The sequence below is a fragment of the Oncorhynchus nerka genome, linkage group LG6, assembly GCF_034236695.1.
Source record: "Oncorhynchus nerka isolate Pitt River linkage group LG6, Oner_Uvic_2.0, whole genome shotgun sequence".
Taxonomy (NCBI): domain Eukaryota; kingdom Metazoa; phylum Chordata; class Actinopteri; order Salmoniformes; family Salmonidae; genus Oncorhynchus; species Oncorhynchus nerka.
The window spans coordinates 659,483-682,414 of NC_088401.1; the positions used below are offsets into that span (position 1 = coordinate 659,483).

The 22,932-nt window shown below is 46.7% G+C and overlaps 1 protein-coding gene across 4 annotated transcripts in view; it reads right to left on the bottom strand.

The window, feature by feature from the left end:
* The window catches only part of phex (phosphate regulating endopeptidase homolog, X-linked), a 53,792-nt gene that overhangs the window by 29,193 nt on the left and 1,667 nt on the right, over positions 1-22,932 (bottom strand). For 3 of the 4 annotated variants that reach the window (XR_010464032.1, XM_065019191.1, XM_065019190.1), the window contains exons 4-9: positions 22,634-22,717; positions 22,301-22,527; positions 17,637-17,705; positions 12,687-12,803; positions 12,458-12,541; positions 11,920-12,059 (exon numbers count right to left, since the gene is read on the bottom strand). Coding sequence is in view for 3 of the 4 variants with exons in the window: in XM_065019191.1 (XP_064875263.1) it covers positions 11,920-12,059; positions 12,458-12,541; positions 12,687-12,803; positions 17,637-17,705; positions 22,301-22,527; positions 22,634-22,717 (721 nt within the window). In the remaining variant the exon portion in view is untranslated. The remainder of the gene's footprint in view (positions 1-11,919; positions 12,060-12,457; positions 12,542-12,686; positions 12,804-17,636; positions 17,706-22,300; positions 22,528-22,633; positions 22,718-22,932) is intronic. The other variant, XM_065019192.1, reaches the window with a different exon arrangement.

Below are 22,932 nucleotides of genomic sequence, written 5' to 3' on the forward strand. Positions count from 1 at the left end.
AGAAACCATATAGAAACCACATGACATAGTTACTAACTGTCCTATAGAAATCATATGACATAGTTACTAACTGTCCTATAGAAACCACATGACATAGTTACTAACTGTCCTATAGAAACCATATAGAAACCACATGACATAGTTACTAACCGTCCAATAGAAACCATATGACATAGTTACTAACCGTCCAATAGAAACCATATGACATAGTTACTAACTGTCCAATAGAAACCATATGACATTACTAACTGTCCTATACATAGTTACTAACTGTCCAATAGAAACCATATAGAAACCATAGAAACCATGAAACATAGTTTACTAACTGTCCTATAGAAACCATAAAGAAACAATAGAAACCATATGACATAGTTACTAACTGTCCTATAGAAACCATATAGAAACCATATGACATAGTTACTAACTGTCCTATAGAAACCAACTGTCCTATAGAAACCATATGACATAGTTACTAACTGTCCTATAGAAACCATATGACATAGTTACTAACTGTCTAAGAAACCATATAGAAACCATATGACATAGTTACTAACTGTCCAATAGAAACCATATGACATAACTAACTGTCCTATATAAACCACATGACATAGTTACTAACTGTCCAATAGAAACCATTGACATAGTTACTAACTGTCCTATAGAAACCATATAGAAACCATATGACATAGTTACTAACTGTCCTATAGAAACCATATGACATAGTTACTAACTGTCCTATAGAAACCAATAGAAACCATGACATAGTTACTAACTGTCCTATAGAAACCATATATGACATAGTTACTAACTGTCCTATAGAAACCAATAGTTACTAACTGTCCAATAGAAACCATATGACAGTTACTAACTGTCCAATAGAAACCATATGACATAGTTACTAACTGTCCAATAGAAACCATATGACATAGTTACTAACTGTCCTATAGAAACCACATGACATAGTTAAACTGTCCTATAGAAACCATATGACATAGTTACTAACGGTCCTATATAAACCATAGAAACATATTACTAACTGTCCTATAGAAACCATAGAAACCACATGACATAGTTACTAACTGTCCTATAGAAACCATATGACATAGACTAACTGTCCTATAGAAACCACATGACATAGTTACTAACTGTCCTATAGAAACCATGACATAGAAACCATATGACATAGTTACTAACTGCAATAGAAACCATATAGAAACCATATGACATAGTTACTAACTGTCCTATATATGAAACTAACTATGAAACCACATGACATAGTTACTAACTGTCCAATAGAAACCATATGACATAGTTACTAACTGTCCAATAGAAACCATATGACATAGACTAACCGTTAAACCATAACATAGTTACTAACTGTCCAATAGAAACCATATGACATAGTTACTAACTGTCCAATAGAAACCATATAGAAACCATATGACATAGTTACTAACTGTCCTATAGAAACCATATGAAACATAGTTACTAACTGTCCTATAGAAACCATATAGAAACCATATGACATAGTTACTAACTGTCCTATAGAAACCATATAGAAACCATATGACATAGTTACTAACTGTCCTATAGAAACCATATGACATAGTTACTAACTGTCCAATAGAAACCATATGACATAGTTACTAACTGTCCTATAGAAACCATATGAAACCATATGACATACTAACTGTCCTATAGAAACCATATGACATAGTTACTAACTGTCCTATAGAAACCATATGACATAGTTACTAACTGTCCTATAGAAACCATATAGACTAACATAGTTACTAACTGTCCTATAGAAACCACATGACATAGTTACTAACTGTCCTATAGAAACCATATAGAAACCATATGACATAGTTACTAACTTTCCTATAGAAAACACATGACATAGTTACTAACTGTCATATAGAAACCATATGACATAGTTACTAACTGTCCAATAGAAACCATATGACATAGTTACTAACTTCCATAGAAACCTATAGAAACTGTCCAATAGAAACATATGACATAGTTACTAACTGTCATATAGAAACATATGACATAGTTACTAACTGTCCAATAGAAACCATATAGAAACCATATGACATAGTTACTAACTGTCCTATAGAAACCATATGACATAGTTACTAACTGTCCTATAGAAACCACATGACATAGTTATTAACTGTCCCATAGAAACCATATAGAAACAATATGACATAGTTACTAACTGTCCTATAGAAACCATATAGAAACCATATGACATAGTTACTAACTGTCCTATAGAAACCATATGACATAGTTACTAACTGTCCTATAGAAACCATATGACATAGTTACTAACTGTCCAATAGAAACCATATGACATAGTTACTAACTGTCCTATAGAAACCATATGACATAGTTACTAACTGTCCAATAGAAACCATATAGAAACCACATGACATAGTTACTAACTGTCCTATAGAAACCATATGACATAGTTACTAACTGTCCTATAGAAACCATATAGAAACCACATGACATAGTTACTAACTGTCCTATAGAAACCACATGACATAGTCACTAACTGTCCTATAGAAACCATATAGAAACCATATGACATAGTTACTAACTGTCCAATAGAAACCATATGACATAGACAACTAGAAACCATATGACATAGTTACTAACTGTCCTATAGAAACCATATGACATAGTTACTAACTGTCCTATAGAAACCATATGACATAGTTACTAACTGTCCTATAGAAACCATATAGAAACCATAGTTACATATATAAACCATATTACTAACTGTCCTATAGAAACCATATAGAAACCATATGACATAGTTACTAACTGTCCTATAGAAACCACATGACATAGTTACTAACTGTCCTATAGAAACCATATAGAAACCACATGACATAGTTACTAACTGTCCTATAGAAACCACATGACATAGTTACTAACTGTCCTATAGAAACCATATGACATAGTTACTAACTGTCCTATAGAAACCATATGACATAGTTACTAACTGTCCTATAGAAACCATATGACATAGTTACTAACTGTCCTATAGAAACCATATGACATAGTTACTAACTGTCCTATAGAAACCATATGACATAGTTACTAACTGTCCTATAGAAACCATATAGAAACAACATGACATAGTTACTAACTGTCCTATAGAAACCATATAGAAACCACATGACATAGTTACTAACTGTCCTATAGAAACCATATAGAAACCATATGACATAGTTACTAACTGTCCTATAGAAACCATATGACATAGTTACTAACTGTCCAATAGAAACCATATGACATAGTTACTAACTGTCCTATAGAAACCATATAGAAACCACATGACATAGTTACTAACTGTCCTATAGAAACCATATAGAAACCATATGACATAGTTACTAACTGTCCTATATAAACCACATGACATAGTTACTAACTGTCCTATAGAAACCACATGACATAGTTACTAACTGTCCTATAGAAACCATATGACATAGTTACTAACTGTCCTATAGAAACCATATGACATAGTTACTAACTGTCCTATAGAAACCATATAGAAACCATATGACATAGTTACTAACTGTCCAATAGAAACCATATGACATAGTTACTAACTGTCCAATAGAAACCATATAGAAACCATATGACATAGTTACTAACTGTCCTATAGAAACCATATAGAAACCACATGACATAGTTACTAACTGTCCTATAGAAACCATATAGAAACCATATGACATAGTTACTAACTGTCCAATAGAAACCATATAGAAACCATATGACATAGTTACTAACTGTCCTATAGAAACCATATGACATAGTTACTAACTGTCCTATAGAAACCACATGACATAGTTACTAACTGTCCTATAGAAACCATATGACATAGTTACTAACTGTCCTATAGAAACCATATGACATAGTTACTAACTGTCCTATAGAAACCATATAGAAACCATATGACAAACTTACTAACTGTCCTAAAGAAACCATATGACATAGTTACTAACTGTCCAATAGAAACCATATGACATAGTTACTAACTGTCCTATATAAACCATATGACATAGTTACTAACTGTCCAAAAGAAACCATATAGAAACCATATGACATAGTTACTAACTGTCCTATAGAAACCATATTGTAGCGACCCGCACAGACAGCTGTGTGTTATGTGCTAGGCTAGGAGGTGGTTGTGTTGTACTGACCAGTACCCGGTGTTCGCGGGGTCCGACATGTCAATCAACCTGCTATCTGCCAATCACGGGAATGCCTGGAATGTTCTGATGCCGGGCATCCTGGTGGTTGGCGGAGTGGCGTGGAGGGGGGGTTGGGCATTGGAAGTTCAGACCAGGTTCAGCCTTTGTTCTCTCTCTCTTACATCTGGGCTTCACAAGAGAAGGTCACGGTTGGATTGTGGGTTATCTATTTGGCGTGTGCTACGGCCCAAACAGTAGCCTGTGTAAAGTTGGTTCAATAAACCGTCAATTCGCAAGCTCAGGCCTCTGTCTGGACAATTGTTCATTTATGATCTAGTCAGGTCATTACATTGGTGTCAGAAGTAAAAACGTTGATACAAGTTAGCCAGCTAGCTAGCTGACTTATGTGGCTAGCTACCGTAGGTGAGAACGGGGATTGAAAATGCTTCGAGGGAATCCGAAAGTGAAGGTGGAGGTAGGGGACGATTATGGCCAAGGAGGTGCGTGTGAATGGACGTCGGGGGTTCTGTCTGAGGAGATCGCCAGGGCGTCGGAGCGCAGAGGCCGCTTGAGGGAGGACGTTAGAGTGATGGTGGCTGAAGCGGGCATGAGTGCTTCGCCGAGTGTATTTCGCGCGGATTCTGGTGGGCGGACCGAAGTGGCGACATCGACGCGGCGTGACGAGGAATCTGGGGCTCAGGATGTAAACAAACATGGCGGCGCCCAGTTCCCGGCTGCGTCCGTATCTGTTAAGACCCCGAAGTATTCCGGTAAGGCGGATTGGGAAGCTTTTCATGCTCAGTTTGAACTGTTAGCTCATTTTAGGGGGTGGTCGGATGAAGAAAGGGCACTGCAGTTGGCTTTATGCCTCACGGATGAAGCTCTGTCCTGTTTGATATTGATTAGCCCCGAGGACAGGCATGATTATGGTGCTCTAGTGGGAGCACTGAGGAGGCGCTATGGACAGTGTGTACAGCCCGGGCTACTGCGCTCCGAACTGAGGAATAGACGCAGGCAGCCTGGAGAGCCTCTACGGGTGCTAGCTAATGACATTGAGAGCCTCTCTCGGCGGGCATATGCTCACATGCCCCCTCCGTGCAGAGCGAGCTAGCACGGGACCAGTTCATACAGGCGCTCTCCCCTACGGAGCTGCGCATACAGACCCAGCTGGCTCATCCTGAGTCATTGCAGACAGCCTTGGAGATGGCTTTGGAGAGGGAGCTGGTGTGGGCTGGGGCTTCAGCTGGGGCTTTGGTGGGGGTGCAGGGAGACACACCCTCTGTGCGAGCTGGGGGCAGAGCAGCCCGGAGCCGGAAAAGCCTGCTTGGGTGGCCGAAATGACAGAACTCATTCGGGCTGTGTCGCTACAGGCGGCACGAAACACAAGCCCTGGTCCCAGGGTCTGCTGGGGTTGTGGCCAGCCAGGCCATCTGCGCCGAGATTGCCCCATGTCCCCCAGAGCTCAGGGAAACGGCTCGGGGTCCGCATAGACCGGGTAGTGCGGACCCCTGGCTTTCTATCCCAACCACCATCATCTTCAGGAGGAGCCCACCGGCACAGACGGGGAAGCAAGGCTCCACTTCCCCCAGAAGCAGACGAGGGCAAGCGGAGGGAGCCTGTTGTTGTGGTGGGCCGGACCTGTGTTGGGGACTTTTGTCATGTCCCTGTCACTGTGGAGGGGGTGCCCTGGGGAAAACTGGGTCCACAGTAACCCTGGTGAAGCCAGATATTGTGCCAGGTTGGACTCAGTGTGAGCCTACAACTGTGCAGCTCCGCACAGTCACAGGTGAGCTGGCACCCATGAAAGGGAAGGGAATAATGACTCTGACAGTAGGGGGCAGGACTGTGCGTCATCCTGTGTGGGTGGCGGCTGTGCAGGACCCTTGTATCCTGGGGTTGGACTTTCTTAGGAGCACAGGCTGCCAGTTAGACCTAAATAGGGGCACACTGAGCTTCCAGGGAGGGACGGAAGTCACCATGGCCCCCCCTAATGTCACATTCACTCAACCCAACAAACCCTTTACTCCAACAGTTAAAGCAGCAGAGACTCATGGCTGCGCCCCCTCCCCCACAGCTGTGTGTGACTTTTCCCCAGTCCCCCTGTCACCTACGGCGGTGTGTTACATTCCCCCAGCTACCTCCATGACACAGCCCTCTGTGAGCCCGGGCCGCACCCCCCCAGCCCAGCTACCCCAGATGGGAGAGGAGAGGACACTGTCTGCAGTGAGGGAGATATGGGGGAGGAACTGTGTTGGTCTTGACCCTGAGCAGCAGGAACGGTTGTGGCAGTTGCTGTTTGAATTCAGAGACAGCTTTGCGTTGAGTGAGGAAGAGGTGGGTCAGACTCTTCTGGTGCAGCATGAGATCGACACAGGTGATGCTCGACCCATCAAGATGCGTCCCCGCCGTATCCCGCTGGCACGCCAGGAGGCGGCAGACAAAGCTGTGTTGGAGATGCAGCGGGCAGACTTCATTGAGCCCTCAGACAGCCCCTGGGCGGCGCCAGTCGTCATGGTTCCGAAGAAGGGGGGCAAGCTGAGGTTCTGTGCGGACTACAGGCGGCTGAATGAGGTAACCAGGAAGGACTCATACCCCATACCACGTATCGATGAGTCGCTGGACCTGGTTAGGGGGTCCTCCTGGTTCTCCTCACTAGACCTCCGCAGTGGCTACTGGCAGGTGCCCCTCTCCCCAGAGGCCAGAGCCAAAACTGCGTTCTCCACTAACAGAGGACACTGGCAGTTCAAGGTCCTGTGCTTTGGCCTGTGCAACGCTCCAGCTACTTTTGAGCGTTTGATGGACAGGGTGCTGGATGGCATCCCCCGACAGCAGTGTCTGGTATACCTCGATGACATCCTGGCCCATGGCAGCTCCTTCCAGTCAGCCCTGGGGGCGCTACGGCGTGTGCTGGAGAGGGTGGCTGCCGCAGGTCTGAAGCTCCACCCCGAGAAGTGCCACTTCATGAGGAGAGAGGTGTCCTTCTTGGGCCACCGAGTGGGGAAGGAGGGGATCAGCACCATGGAGGACAAGGTAGGGGCTGTCAGAGACTGGCCCACCCCCACCGACCAGCGTCAGCTGAAGAGCTTCCTGGGCCTGGCCTCGTACTACAGGAGGTTTGTACGGGGCTTCTCAAGCATTGCTGCTCCACTGAACCGCCTGCTGCCGAAGGACAAGGCTTTCACTTGGACAGTGGAGTGTGAGGAGGCGTTCAACACCCTCAAACGTGCACTGATCGAGGCCCCCGTGCTTGCCCCCTGACCTCACCTTGCCCTTTATCCTGGACACAGACGGGAGCAATGTGGGCATGGGTGGGGTGCTGGCCCAGGTGGGGCCAGAGGGGGAGAGAGTGGTGGCGTACTTCAGCAAAACATTTGACAAACATGAGCGCCGCTACTGTGTCACCCGGCGGGAGCTCTTGGCTGTTGTGGCTTCCGTCAAACACTTCAAGTACTACCTGGGTGGTCTGCCCTTTACTGTAAGGACTGACCACTCTGCTCTCCAGTGGCTCATGTCTTTCAGAGAGCCAGAGGGGCAGGTGGCACGCTGGTTGGAGGAGCTTCAGCCGTATGACTTCACGGTGGTGCACAGGGCAGGGGCACGCCACTCCAACGCCGACGCCATGTCCCGTCGGCCCTGTACTGCAGACGGCTGCCGCCACTGTGAACGGAGAGAGGGACGGGAGAGAGCTGCGGGCAGAGGAGGGTGTCTGTGCCACAGTGTGTCGGGCGAGCGGGCCTGTCTGCTGTGAGCTGCAGACTGTCGACGTGGCTGAATGGCGGCAGCAGCAGGGACGGGACACAGACCTACAGCCAGTGCTACAGTGGGTAGAGGCGCAGGTGAGGCCACCATGGGAAGAGGTGACAGCGCTCTCACTCGCGACCAAAGGGTTGTGGTCGAAGTTTGAGAGACTGCGGCTGGCTGATGGCGTGCTACAGCGGGCATGGAAGGAGTCAGCTACGGGAGAGGAGAGGTGGCAGGTGGTGGTCCCAAAAGCATTGCGGGAGGCTGTGCTCCAGAGTACTCATGGGGGGTGGGGACTGGACACTTTGGGGTCACAAAACACTGCGCCGTCTCCGTCAGGGCTTCTACTGGGGGCAGCACAAGAGGGATGTGGAGGACTTTTGTCGCCGCTGTGACAACTGCACAGCGAGAAAGGGCCCCCAGGCCGCTCTCATGCTCAGCTCCAACAGTTCCCAGTGGGGGCTCCCATGGAGAGGGTGGGAGTGGATGTAGTTGGGCCGTTCCCCACCACAGACAGTGGAAACCGCTGGGTGCTCACGGCCATGGACTATTTCACAAAATGGCCCGAGGCCTATGCTCTGCCTGACCAGGAGGCAGAGACCATCGTCGACGCCCTGACAGCGGGGATGTTCAGCAGGTTTGGAGCTGCAGAGTCCATCCACAGCGACCAAGGCAGAAACTTTGAGTCCCGTGTGTTCGCCACCATGTGTGAGAGGCTGGGTATGCACAAGACCCGCACTACTCCTCTCCATCCTCAAAGTGATGGCCTTGTGGAGCGCTTCAACAAAACGCTTGGACAGCAGCTGGCCATCGTCTCTTCCAAACACCAGCGTGACTGGGACAAGCACCTGCCTATGGTCCTCATGGCATGCCGCTCCGCTGTCCAAGACTCCACCTCCTGCACGCCTGCCCTCCTCATGCTGGGGAGAGAGATCCGCACCCCTGCGGAGATGGCGTTTGGTCGGCCCCTAGATAGCCCTCATGTTCCTCCGGGGCCGGAGTATGCCCGGAGACTCCAGGACCGCCTGGAGACAGCCCACACCTTCGCCAGAGAGCAGCTGGTGAATGCAGGTGTGAGGCAGAAAAGGAACTATGACGTGCACACCCGGGAAGGCACTTTGTGGCTGGGGAGCTGGTCTGGGTCTACAGCCCCTAAGGAAAAAAAGGCAGATGCCCCAAGTTGGACAGTCACTGGGTGGGACCCTGCAGTGTCCTGGAGAGGGTAGGGGAGGTTGTGTACCGGGTGCAGCTTCCTCCCAGGGGGAGAAAGGTGGCACTGCACCGGGACAGGTTAGCCCCATACAGAGGGGCCTCTTCTCCCCAAACCCCAGGAACCCCCACAATTCCCCTCTCTGGCAATGACATTCTCCAGGCACCCACCCTCAGGTGCCGCAGACAAGGCTCCAGACAGCCCACTCCCCCTGTCTCCCCCCCTGTGTCACCGCGTGGTTCCCCAGAACCACGGACTGTATTACCCGTTCCCGCTTCCTTGTCCCCCATATCCCTGCCTTCATCCCCTGGTTCCCAGAGGGGCACTCTGCGACCATCACGGCCACGCAGGCAAAGGAGACCTCCGGGTCGCTTCAGAGACTTTGTTTGTTCCCTCGGGACGAGGGACTTTGTGGTGGGGGGCTGTGTAGCGACCCGCACAGACAGCTGTGTGTTATGTGCTAGGCTAGGAGGTGGTTGTGTTGTACTGACCAGTACCCGGTGTTCGCGGGGTCCGACATGTCAATCAACCTGCTATCTGCCAATCACGGGAATGCCTGGAATGTTCTGATGCCGGGCATCCTGGTGGTTGGCGGAGTGGCGTGGAGGGGGGGTTGGGCATTGGAAGTTAAGACCAGGTTCAGCCTTTGTTCTCTCTCTCTTACATCTGGGCTTCACAAGAGAAGGTCACGGTTGGATTGTGGGTTATCTATTTGGCGTGTGCTACGGCCCAAACAGTAGCCTGTGTAAAGTTGGTTCAATAAACCGTCAATTCGCAAGCTCAGGCCTCTGTCTGGACAATTGTTCATTTATGATCTAGTCAGGTCATTACAATATAGAAACCATATGACATAGTTACTAACTGTCCTATTTTTTTATTTATTTATTTCACCTTTATTTAACCAGGTAAGCAAGTTGAGAACAAGTTCTCATTTACAATTGCGACCTGGCCAAGATAAAGCAAAGCAGTTCGACACATACAACGACACAGAGTTACACATGGAGTAAAACAAACATACAGTCAATAATACAGTATAAACAAGTCTATATACAATGTGAGCAAATTAGGTGAGAAGGGAGGTAAAGGCAAAAAAGGCCATGGTGGCAAAGTAAATACAATATAGCAAGTAAAACACTGGAATGGTAGTATTGCAATGGAAGAATGTGCAAAGTAGAAATAAAAATAATGGGGTGCAAAGGAGCAAAATAAATAAATAAATTAAATACAGTTGGGAAAGAGGTAGTTGTTTGGGCTAAATTATAGGTGGGCTATGTACAGGTGCAGTAATCTGTAAGATGCTCTGACAGTTGGTGCTTAAAGCTAGTGAGGGAGATAAGTGTTTCCAATTTAAGAGATTTTTGTAGTTCGTTCCAGTCATTGGCAGCAGAGAACTGGAAGGAGAGGCGGCCAAAGAAAGAATTGGTTTTGGGGGTGACTAGAGAGATATACCTGCTGGAGCGTGTGCTACAGGTGAGATGCTATGGTGACCAGCGAGCTGAGATAAGGGGGACTTTACCTAGCAGGGTCTTGTAGATGACATGGAGCCAGTGGGTTTGGCGACGAGTATGAAGCGAGGGCCAGCCAACGAGAGCGTACAGGTCGCAATGGTGGGTAGTATATGGGGCTTTGGTGACAAAACGGATAGCACTGTGATAGACTGCATCCAATTTGTTGAGTAGGGTATTGGAGGCTATTTTGTAAATGACATCGCCAAAGTCGAGGATTGGTAGGATGGTCAATTTTACAAGGGTATGTTTGGCAGCATGAGTGAAGGATGCTTTGTTGCGAAATAGGAAGCCAATTCTAGATTTAACTTTGGATTGGAGATGTTTGATATGGGTCTGGAAGGAGAGTTTACAGTCTAACCAGACACCTAAGTATTTGTAGTTGTCCACGTATTCTAAGTCAGAGCCGTCCAGAGTAGTGATGTTGGACAGGCGGGTAGGTGCAGGTAGCGATCGGTTGAAGAGCATGCATTTAGTTTTACTTGTATTTAAGAGCAATTGGAGGCCACGGAAGGAGAGTTGTATGGCATTGAAGCTTGCCTGGAGGGTTGTTAACACAGTGTCCAAAGAAGGGCCGGAAGTATACAGAATGGTGTCGTCTGCGTAGAGGTGGATCAGAGACTCACCAGCAGCAAGAGCGACCTCATTGATGTATACAGAGAAGAGAGTCGGTCCAAGAATTGAACCCTGTGGCACCCCCATAGAGACTGCCAGAGGTCCGGACAGCAGACCCTCCGATTTGACACACTGAACTCTATCAGAGAAGTAGTTGGTGAACCAGGCGAGGCAATCATTTGAGAAACCAAGGCTGTCGAGTCTGCCGATGAGGATGTGGTGGTTGACAGAGTCGAAAGCCTTGGCCAGATCAATGAATACGGCTGCACAGTAATGTTTCTTATCGATGGCGGTTAAGATATCGTTTAGGACCTTGAGCGTGGCTGAGGTGCACCCATGACCAGCTCTGAAACCAGATTGCATAGCAGAGAAGGTATGGTGAGATTCGAAATGGTCGGTAATCTGTTTGTTGACTTGGCTTTCGAAGACCTTAGAAAGGCATGGTAGGATAGATATAGGTCTGTAGCAGTTTGGGTCTGCTATAGAAACCATATGACATAGTTACTAACTGTCCAATAGAAACCATATAGAAACAATATGACATAGTTACTAACTGTCCAATAGAAACCATATAGAAACAATATTATATAGTTACTAACTGTCCTATACGTGTGTGTGTGTGTGTGTGTGTGTGTACCTGGGCTCAGTGGTGTTGAGGAGTTTAAACAGCTGTTTGAAGTAGGTGGGGACACGGACTATCACTGGCTCAGAGGAGTAGACAGAAACACCTTCTCCCTTTGACTCTACTACTGACTTCACAAAGGACAACCAGTCAAACTACACACACACGCACACAGACACACGCACACACACACACACACACACACACAGGGAGAGTGAGAAACTGTTCGACTCACATGAGACAGACAGACAGACAGACAGACAGACAGACAGACAGACAGACAGACAGACAGACAGACAGACAGACAGACAGACAGACAGACATACAGACAGAGAGAGAGAGACAGACAGAGACAGAGAGAGACAGACAGAGAGAGAGAGACAGACAGACAGGGAGAGAGGGAGAGAGCGAGACAGAGAGAGAGACAGAGAGAGACAGACAGACAGACAGACAGACAGACAGAGAGAGAGAGAGAGAGAGAGACAGACAGACAGACAGACAGACAGACAGACAGACAGAGAGAGAGAGATACAGACAGACAGAGGATGGGTACCTGTGGTATGGAGCGGTGTAGCCGGGAGATGGTGTATCTGTTGTACATGTACTCACTGGTCCGGTTCTCAAATGGAATCACAATCTACAGAAAATAAAAGCAGTCACAACATATAAAACACACACACAGGAGCGTCCACACACACACACACACACACACACACACACACACACACACACACACACACACACACACACACACACACACACACACACAGCCGTCCACCCACCTGAGCCAGTTTGGTCTCAAAGGCCAGTGCTTCACTCATCTGGATCTCAGCTGCTTCCAGTGGAGCTCCTAACATCACTGCTATGTCCACCATGAGGTTCAGGAGAGCACTACGATACTGCACACATCACCATGAGGTTCAGGAGAGCACTACGATACTGCACACATCACCATGAGGTTCAGGAGAGCACTACGATACTACACACATCACCATGAGGTTCAGGAGAGCACCACGATACTGCACACATCACCATGAGGTTCAGGAGAGCACCACGATACTGCACACATCACCATGAGGTTCAGGAGAGCACTATGATACTGCACACATCAACATAGGTATAGGAGAGCACTACGATACTGCACACATCAACATAGGTATAGGAGAGCACTACGATACTACACACATCAACATACATTTACATTTACATTTAAGTCATTTAGCAGACGCTCTTATCCAGAGCGACTTACAAATTGGTGCATTCACCTTATGACATCCAGTGGAACAGTAGTGCATCTAAATCTTTTAAGGGGGTGAGAGGGATTACTTTATCCTATCCTAGGTATTCCTTAAAGAGGTGGGGTTTCAGGTGTCTCCGGAAGGTGGTGATTGACTCCGCTGTCCTGGCGTCGTGAGGGAGTTTGTTCCACCATTGGGGGGCCAGAGCAGCGAACAGTTTTGACTGGGCTGAGCGGGAACTGTACTTCCTCAGTGGTAGGGAGGCGAGCAGGCCAAAGGTGGATGAACGCAGTGCCCTTGTTTGGGTGTAGGGCCTGATCAGAGCCTGGAGGTACTGAGGTGCCGTTCCCCTCACAGCTCCATAGGCAAGCACCATGGTCTTGTAGCGGATGCGAGCTTCAACTGGAAGCCAGTGGAGAGAGCGGAGGAGCGGGGTGACGTGAGAGAACTTGGGAAGGTTGAACACCAGACGGGCTGCGGCGTTCTGGATGAGTTGTAGGGGTTTAATGGCACAGGCAGGGAGCCCAGCCAACAGCGAGTTGCAGTAATCCAGACGGGAGATGACAAGTGCCTGGATTAGGACCTGCGCCGCTTCCTGTGTGAGGCAGGGTCGTACTCTGCGGATGTTGTAGAGCATGAACCTACAGGAACGGGCCACCGCCTTGATGTTAGTTGGGAACGACAGGGTGTTGTCCAGGATCACGCCAAGGTTATTAGCGCTCTGGGAGGAGGACACGATGGAGTTGTCAACCGTGATGGCGAGATCATGGAACGGGCAGTCCTTCCCCGGGAGGAAGAGCAGCTCCGTCTTGCCGAGGTTCAGCTTGAGGTGGTGATCCGTCATCCACACTGATATGTCTGCCAGACATGCAGAGATGCGATTCGCCACCTGGTCATCAGAAGGGGGAAAGGAGAAGATTAATTGTGTGTCGTCTGCATAGCAATGATAGGAGAGACCATGTGAGGTTATGACAGAGCCAAGTGACTTGGTGTATAGCGAGAATAGGAGAGGGCCTAGAACAGAGCCCTGGGGGACACCAGTGGTGAGAGCACGTGGTGTGGAGACGGATTCTCGCCACACCACCTGGTAGGAGCGACCTGTCAGGTAGGACGCAATCCAAGCGTGGGCCGCGCCGGAGATGCCCAACTCGGAGAGGGTGGAGAGGAGGATCTGATGGTTCACAGTATCGAAGGCAGCCGATAGGTCTAGAAGGATGAGAGCAGAGGAGAGAGAGTTAGCTTTAGCAGTGCGGAGCGCCTCCGTGATACAGAGAAGAGCAGACTCAGTTGAATGACTAGTCTTGAAACCTGACTGATTTGGATCAAGAAGGTCATTCTGAGAGAGATAGCGGGAGAGCTGGCCAAGGACGGCACGTTCAAGAGTTTTGGAGAGAAAAGAAAGAAGGGATACTGGTCTGTAGTTGTTGACATCGGAGGGATCGAGTGTAGGTTTTTTCAGAAGGGGTGCAACTCTCGCTCTCTTGAAGACGGAAGGGACGTAGCCAGCGGTCAGGGATGAGTTGATGAGCGAGGTGAGGTAAGGGAGAAGGTCTCCGGAAATGGTCTGGAGAAGAGAGGAGGGGATAGGGTCAAGCGGGCAGGTTGTTGGGCGGCCGGCCGTCACAAGATGCGAGATTTCATCTGGAGAGAGAGGGGAGAAAGAGGTCAGAGCACAGGGTAGGGCAGTGTGAGCAGAACCAGCGGTGTCGTTTGACTTAGCAAACGAGGATCGGATGTCGTCGACCTTCTTTTCAAAATGGTTGACGAAGTCATCTGCAGAGAGGGAGGAGGGGGAGGATTCAGGAGGGAGGAGAAGGTTGCAAAGAGCTTCCTAGGGTTAGAGGCAGATGCTTGGAATTTAGAGTGGTAGAAAGTGGCTTTAGCAGCAGAGAGAGAGAGGAAAATGTAGAGAGGAGGGAGTGAAAGGATGTCAGGTCCGCAGGGGCGGCGAGTTTTCCTCCATTTCCGCTCGGCTGCCCGGAGCCCTGTTCTGTGAGCTCGCAATGAGTCGTCGAGCCACGGAGCGGGAGGGGAGGACCGAGCCGGCCTGGAGGATAGGGGACATAGAGAGTCAAAGGATGCAGAAAGGGAGGAGAGGAGGGTTGAGGAGGCAGAATCAGGAGATAGGTTGGAGAAGGTTTGAGCAGAGGGAAGAGATGATAGGATGGAAGAGGAGAGAGTAGCGGGGGAGAGAGAGCGAAGGTTGGGACGGCGCGATACCATCCGAGTAGGGGCAGTGTGGGAAGTGTTGGATGAGAGCGAGAGGGAAAAGGATACAAGGTAGTGGTCGGAGACTTGGAGGGGAGTTGCAATGAGGTTAGTGGAAGAACAGCATCTAGTAAAGATGAGGTCGAGCGTATTTCCTGCCTTGTGAGTAGGGGGAAGGTGAGAGGGTGAGGTCAAAAGAGAAGAGGGGTGGAAAGAAGGAGGCAGAGAGGAATGAGTCAAAGGTAGACGTGGGGAGGTTAAAGTCGCCCAGAACTGTGAGAGGTGAGCCGTCCTCAGGAAAGGAGCTTATCAAGGCATCAAGCCCATTGATGAACTCTCCGAGGGAACCTGGAGGGCGATAAATGATAAGGATGTTAAGCTTGAAAGGGCTGGTAACTGTGACAGCATGGAATTCAAAGGAGGCGATAGACAGATGGGTAAGGGGAGAAAGAGAGAATGACCACTTGGGAGAGATGAGGATCCCGGTGCCACCACCCCGCTGACCAGAAGCTCTCGGGTGTGCGAGAACACGTGGGCAGACGAAGAGAGAGCAGTAGGAGTAGCAGTGTTGTCTGTGGTGATCCATGTTTCCGTCAGTGCCAAGAAGTCGAGGGACTGGAGGGAGGCATAGGCTGAGATGAACTCTGCCTTGTTGGCCGCAGATCGGCAGTTCCAGAGGCTACCGGAGACCTGGAACTCCACGTGGGTCGTGCGCTGGGACCACCAGATTAGGTGGCCGCGCCACGCGGTGTGGAGCGTTTGTATGGTCTGTGCAGAGAGGAGAGAACAGGGATAGACAGACACATAGTTGACAGGCTACACAAGAGGCTACGCTAATGCAAAGGAGATTGGAATGACAAGTGGACTACACGTCTCGAGTGTTCAGAAAGTTAAGCTTACGTAGCAAGAATCGTATTGACTAAAATGATTAAAATGATACAGTACTGCTGAAGTAGGCTAGCTGGCAGAGGCTGCGTTGTTGACTATGTAGGCTAGCTGGCAGTGGCTGCGTTGTTGACACTACACTAATCAAGTCGTTCCGTTGAGTGTAATAGTTTCTACTGTGCTGCTATTCGGGGCTAGCTGGCTAGCTAGCAGTGTTGATTACGTTACGTTGCGTTAAAAGAACGACAATAGCTGGCTAGCTAACCTAGGAAATCGCTCTAGACTACACAATTATCTTTGATACAAAGACGGCTATGTAGCTAGCTATGTAGCTAGCTACGATCAAACAAATCAAGCCGTTGTACTGTAATGAAATAAAAAGAAAAATGTGATACTACCTGTGGAGCGAAGCGAAATGCGACTGGATTGTTGAGTGCGGAAGTTCTGTTCGGTAGACGTTGGCTAGCTGTTGGCTAGCTAGCAGTGTCTCCTACGTTAAGGACGACAAATAGCTGGCTAGCTAACCTCGGTAAATTAAGATAATCACTCTAAAACTACACACTCTAAACTACACAACTATCTTGGATACGAAGACAGCAAAGACAACTATGTAGCTAGCTAACACTACACTAATCAAGTCGTTCAGTTGAGTGTAATAGTTGTGCTGCTAATCGGTAGACGGTGGACTAGCTAACGGTGGACGTTAGCTAGCTGGCTAGCTGCAGGGCAGTGTAGACTGCGTTAGGACGACGAAATACGATAATTACGCAATTATCTATGATACAAAGACGGCTATGTAGTTAGCTAAGAAGAAATTGCTAAGATTAGACAAATCAAACCGTTGTACTATAATGAAATGTAATGAAATGTAATACTACCTGCGGACCGAGTGCAGATGCGACCGCTCGCTCCAACCCGGAAGTTCAATACCACTAGACTACACACACATCAACATAGGTATAGGAGAGCACTATGATACTGCACACATCAACATAGGTATAGGAGAGCACTACGATACTGCACACATCAACATAGGTATAGGAGAGCACTACGATACTACACACACACAAACGTAGACATAGGTCCATATGTTATACATTAATCATTTATTTCTACAGGGCACCATTATGGGTTCAAGCATAACGTATAAATATGGAATTCAAGTTTATGAAAGCTTTTATGGGGGCGGCAGGGTAGCCTAGTGGTTAGAGCGTTGGACTAGTAACCGGAAGGTTGCAAGTTCAAATCCCCGAGCTGACAAGGTATAAATCTGTTGTTCTGCCCCTGAACAGGCAGTTAACCCACTGTTCCTAGGCCGTCATTGAAAATAAGAATTTGTTCTTAACTGACTTGCCTAGTTAAATAAAGGTAAAATAAAATAAATAAATAGAATTGACTTACTGCCTGAGCGCTGGTGGTGTTGGTGGTGTAATCTTCTCTGGAGGACAGAGACAGAGACGCCTGGTCCAACTACAGAGACAGAATGATCAGTTATTACAAGGCCTGGTCCAACTACAGAGACAGAATGATCAGTTATTACAAGGCCTGGTCCAACTACAGAGACAGAATGATCAGTTATTACAAGGCCTGGTCCAACTACAGAGACAGAATGATCAGTTATTACAAGGCCTGGTCCAACTACAGAGACAGAATGATCAGTTACAAGGCCTGGTCCAACTACAGAGACAGAATGATCAGTTATTACAAGGCCTGATCCAACTACAGAGACAGAATGATCAGTTACAAGGCCTGGTCCAACTACAGAGACAGAATGATCAGTTATTACAAGGCCTGATCCAACTACAGAGACAGAATGATCAGTTATTACAAGGCCTGGTCCAACTACAGAGACAGAATGATCAGTTACAAGGCCTGGTCCAACTACAGAGACAGAATGATCAGTTATTACAAGGCCTGATCCAACTACAGAGACATAATGATCAGTTATTACAAGGCCTGATCCAACTACAGAGACAGAATGATCAGTTATTACAAGGCCTGGTCCAACTACAGAGACAGAATGATCAGTTATTACAAGGCCTGGTCCAACTACAGAGACAGAATGATCAGTTATTACAAGGCCTGGTCCAACTACAGAGACAGAATGATCAGTTATTACAAGGCCTGGTCCAACTACAGAGACAGAATGATCAGTTACAAGGCCTGGTCCAACTACAGAGACAGAATGATCAGTTATTACAAGGCCTGGTCCAACTACAGAGACAGAATGATCAGTTATTACAAGACCTGGTCCAACTACAGAGACAGAATGATCAGTTAGTACAAGGCCTGGTCCAACTACAGAGACAGAATGATCAGTTATTACAAGGCCTGGTCCAACTACAGAGACAGAATGATCAGTTATTACAAGGCCTGGTCCAACTACAGAGACAGAATGATCAGTTATTACAAGGCCTGGTCCAACTACAGAGACAGAATGATCAGTTATTATAAGACATGGTCCAACTACAGAGACAGAATGATCAGTTATTACAAGGCCTGGTCCAACTACAGAGACAGAATGATCAGTTATTACAAGGCCTGGTCCAACTACAGAGACAGAATGATCAGTTATTACAAGGCCTGGTCCAACTACAGAGACAGAATGATCAGTTACAAGGCCTGGTCCAACTACAGAGACAGAATGATCAGTTATTACAAGGCCTGGTCCAACTACAGAGACAGAATGATCAGTTATTATAAGGCCTGATCCAACTACAGAGACAGAATGATCAGTTATTACAATGCCTGATCCAACTACAGAGACAGAATGATCAGTTATTACAAGGCCTGGTCCAACTACAGAGACAGAATGATCAGTTATTACAAGGCCTTGTCCAACTACAGAGACAGAATGATCAGTTATTACAAGGCCTGGTCCAACTACAGAGACAGAATGATCAGTTACAAGGCCTGGTCCAACTACAGAGACAGAATGATCAGTTATTACAAGGCCTGGTCCAACTACAGAGACAGAATGATCAGTTACAAGGCCTGATCCAACTACAGAGACAGAATGATCAGTTATTACAAGGCCTGGTCCAACTACAGAGACAGAATGATCAGTTATTACAAGGCCTGGTCCAACTACAGAGACAGAATGATCAGTTATTATAAGGCCTGATCCAACTACAGAGACAGAATGATCAGTTATCACAATGCCTGATCCAACTACAGAGACAGAATGATCAGTTATTATGAGGCCTGATCCAACTACAGAGACAGAATGATCAGTTATTATAAGGCCTGATCCAACTACAGAGACAGAATGATCAGTTATTACAAGGCCTGGTCCAACTACAGAGACAGAATGATCAGTTATTACAAGGCCTGGTCCAACTACAGAGACAGAATGATCAGTTATTACAAGGCCTGGTCCAACTACAGAGACAGAATGATCAGTTACAAGGCCTGGTCCAACTACAGAGACAGAATGATCAGTTATTACAAGGCCTGGTCCAACTACAGAGACAGAATTATCAGTTATTACAAGGCCTGGTCCAACTACAGAGACAGAATGATCAGTTACAAGGCCTGTTCCAACTACAGAGACAGAATGATCAGTTATTACAAGGCCTGGTCCAACTACAGAGACAGAATGATCAGTTACAAGGCCTGGTCCAACTACAGAGACAGAATGATCAGTTATTATAAGGCCTGGTCCAACTACAGAGACAGAATGATCAGTTATTATAAGGCCTGGTCCAACTACAGAGACAGAATGATCAGTTATTATAAGGCCTGATCCAACTACAGAGACAGAATGATCAGTTATTATAAGGCCTGATCCAACTACAGAGACAGAATGATCAGTTATTATAAGGCCTGGTCCAACTACAGAGACAGAATGATCAGTTATTATAAGGCCTGGTCCAACTACAGAGACAGAATGATCAGTTATTATAAGGCCTGGTCCAACTACAGAGACAGAATGATAAGTTACAAGGCCTGGTCCAACTACAGAGACAGAATGATAAGTTACAAGGCCTGATCCAACTACAGAGACAGAATGATCAGTTACAAGGCCTGGTCCAACTACAGAGACAGAATGATCAGTTATTATAAGGCCTGGTCCAACTACAGAGACAGAATGATCAGTTATTATAAGGCCTGATCCAACTACAGAGACAGAATGATAAGTTACAAGGCCTGATCCAACTACAGAGACAGAATGATCAGTTATTATAAGGCCTGATCCAACTACAGAGACAGAATGATCAGTTATTATAAGGCCTGATCCAACTACAGAGACAGAATGATCAGTTATTATAAGGCCTGATCCAACTACAGAGACAGAATGATCAGTTATTATAAGGCCTGATCCAACTACAGAGACAGAATGATCAGTTATTATAAGGCCTGATCCAACTACAGAGACAGAATGATCAGTTATTACAAGGCCTGATCCAACTACAGAGACAGAATGATAAGTTATTACAAGGCCTGACCCAACTACAGAGACAGAATGATAAGTTATTACAAGGCCTGATCCAACTACAGAGACAGAATGATCAGTTATTACAAGGCCTGATCCAACTACAGAGACAGAATGATCAGTTATTACAAGGCCTGATCCAACTACAGAGACAGAATGATCAGTTATTATAAGGCCTGATTCAACTACAGAGACAGAATGATCAGTTATTACAAGGCCTGATCCAACTACAGAGACAGAATGATAAGTTATTACAAGGCCTGACCCAACTACAGAGACAGAATGATAAGTTATTACAAGGCCTGATCCAACTACAGAGACAGAATGATAAGTTACAAGGCCTGATCCAACTACAGAGACATAATGATCAGTTATTACAAGGCCTGATCCAACTACAGAGACAGAATGATCAGCTATTACAAGGCCTAGTCCAACTACAGAGACAGAATGATCAGTTATTACAAGGCCTGATCCAACTACAGAGACAGAATGATAAGTTATTACAAGGCCTGATCCAACTACAGAGACAGAATGATAAGTTATTACAAGGCCTGACCCAACTACAGAGACAGAATGATAAGTTATTACAAGGCCTGATCCAACTACAGAGACAGAATGATCAGCTATTACAAGGCCTGGTCCAACTACAGAGACAGAATGATCAGTTATTACAAGGCCTGGTCCAACTACAGAGACAGAATGATCAGCTATTACAAGGCCTGGTCCAACTACAGAGACAGAATGATCAGTTATTACAAGGCCTGATCCAACTACAGAGACAGAATGATCAGTTATTACAAGGCCTGATCCAACTACAGAGACAGAATGATCAGTTATTACAATGCCTGGTCCAACTACAGAGACAAGGCCTGGCCCAACTACAGAATGATAAGTAAATACAAGGCCTGGCCCAACTACAGAATGATAAGTAAATACAAGGCCTGGCCCAACTACAGAATGATAAGAAAATACAAGGCCTGGTCCAACTACAGAATGATAAGTAAATACAAGGCCTGGCCCAACTACAGAATGATAAGTAAATACAAGGCCTAGCCCAACTACAGAATGATAAGTAAATACAAGGCCTAGCCCAACTACAGAATGATAAGTGAATACAAGGCCTGGGCCAACTACAGAATGATAAGTAAATACAAGGCCTGGCCCAACTACAGAGACAGAATGATAAGTAAATACAAGGCCTGGTCCAACTACAGAATGATAAGTAAATACAAGGCCTGGTCCAACTACAGAATGATAAGTAAATACAAGGCCTGGTCCAACTACAGAATGATAAGTAAATACAAGGCCTGGTCCAACTACAGAATGATAAGTAAATACAAGGCCTAGCCCAACTACAGAGACAGTATGATACGTTATTATAAGGCCTGATCCATTTTCTCAAAAGTGGGGTTACAAGTTGATCAACTTTCAAAGCAGAATTACTTTTCCATTGTTCCTCAAATGCAGTGTATGATATACCATGCTTGGTCCTTATACAGAATACGTTATTACAAGGCCTAGTCCAACTACATGATAAGAAGTTAATGCTATCTATGTCTACAGAAGCCTGGAAGCTGTCTTGGTTGTGCACACACACAAGCATGCACACACATTCAGTCAGAGGGGTCACCTTAATTATGTAGTTGGTGGAGTTCTTGTCATCTGGGGCGATGTATAATCGAATCAGAACACTCTTGCTGTGTTGGTTCCTAATCTGAGCCAATGTCTGCAGCAGGTCCCATCGTCCTGGTGACCAGAGCCACTCCCCCCCAAGCCCCTCCCCCAGGACGGGCCAGTGGAACTCAGGCTGCTGTAAAAGCTTCAACAGAGGACCACTGTCCACTTTCTCCAATATAGCTACACACAGACACACACAAACACACACTTTGTACCACGTAATGCTTTTCATGTAACCTCAGCTCCCATCTCGGCTTCCTCATGTGTGTGTGTGGTTGTAGGTTACCTTCGTCCATACAGGAGCGGTAGAAGACCTTGGCCTTCCTGACAGCTTCTATCTCATCTGAGTCTGATGGAGCCTCCAGCAAATCTACAGCTCAGACAACATTTAGAGGTGGGGGAGTGTAGTCAGGGTATGAGAGTGTGTATGGGCTCATCTCTCACTCACTCACTCGCTCATCTCTCACTCACTCACTCACTCACTCACTCACTCACTAACTCACTCACTCACTCACTCACTCACTCACTCACTCACTCACTCACTCTCTCTCACTCTCTCTCACTCTCTCTCTCTTTCTCTCTCTC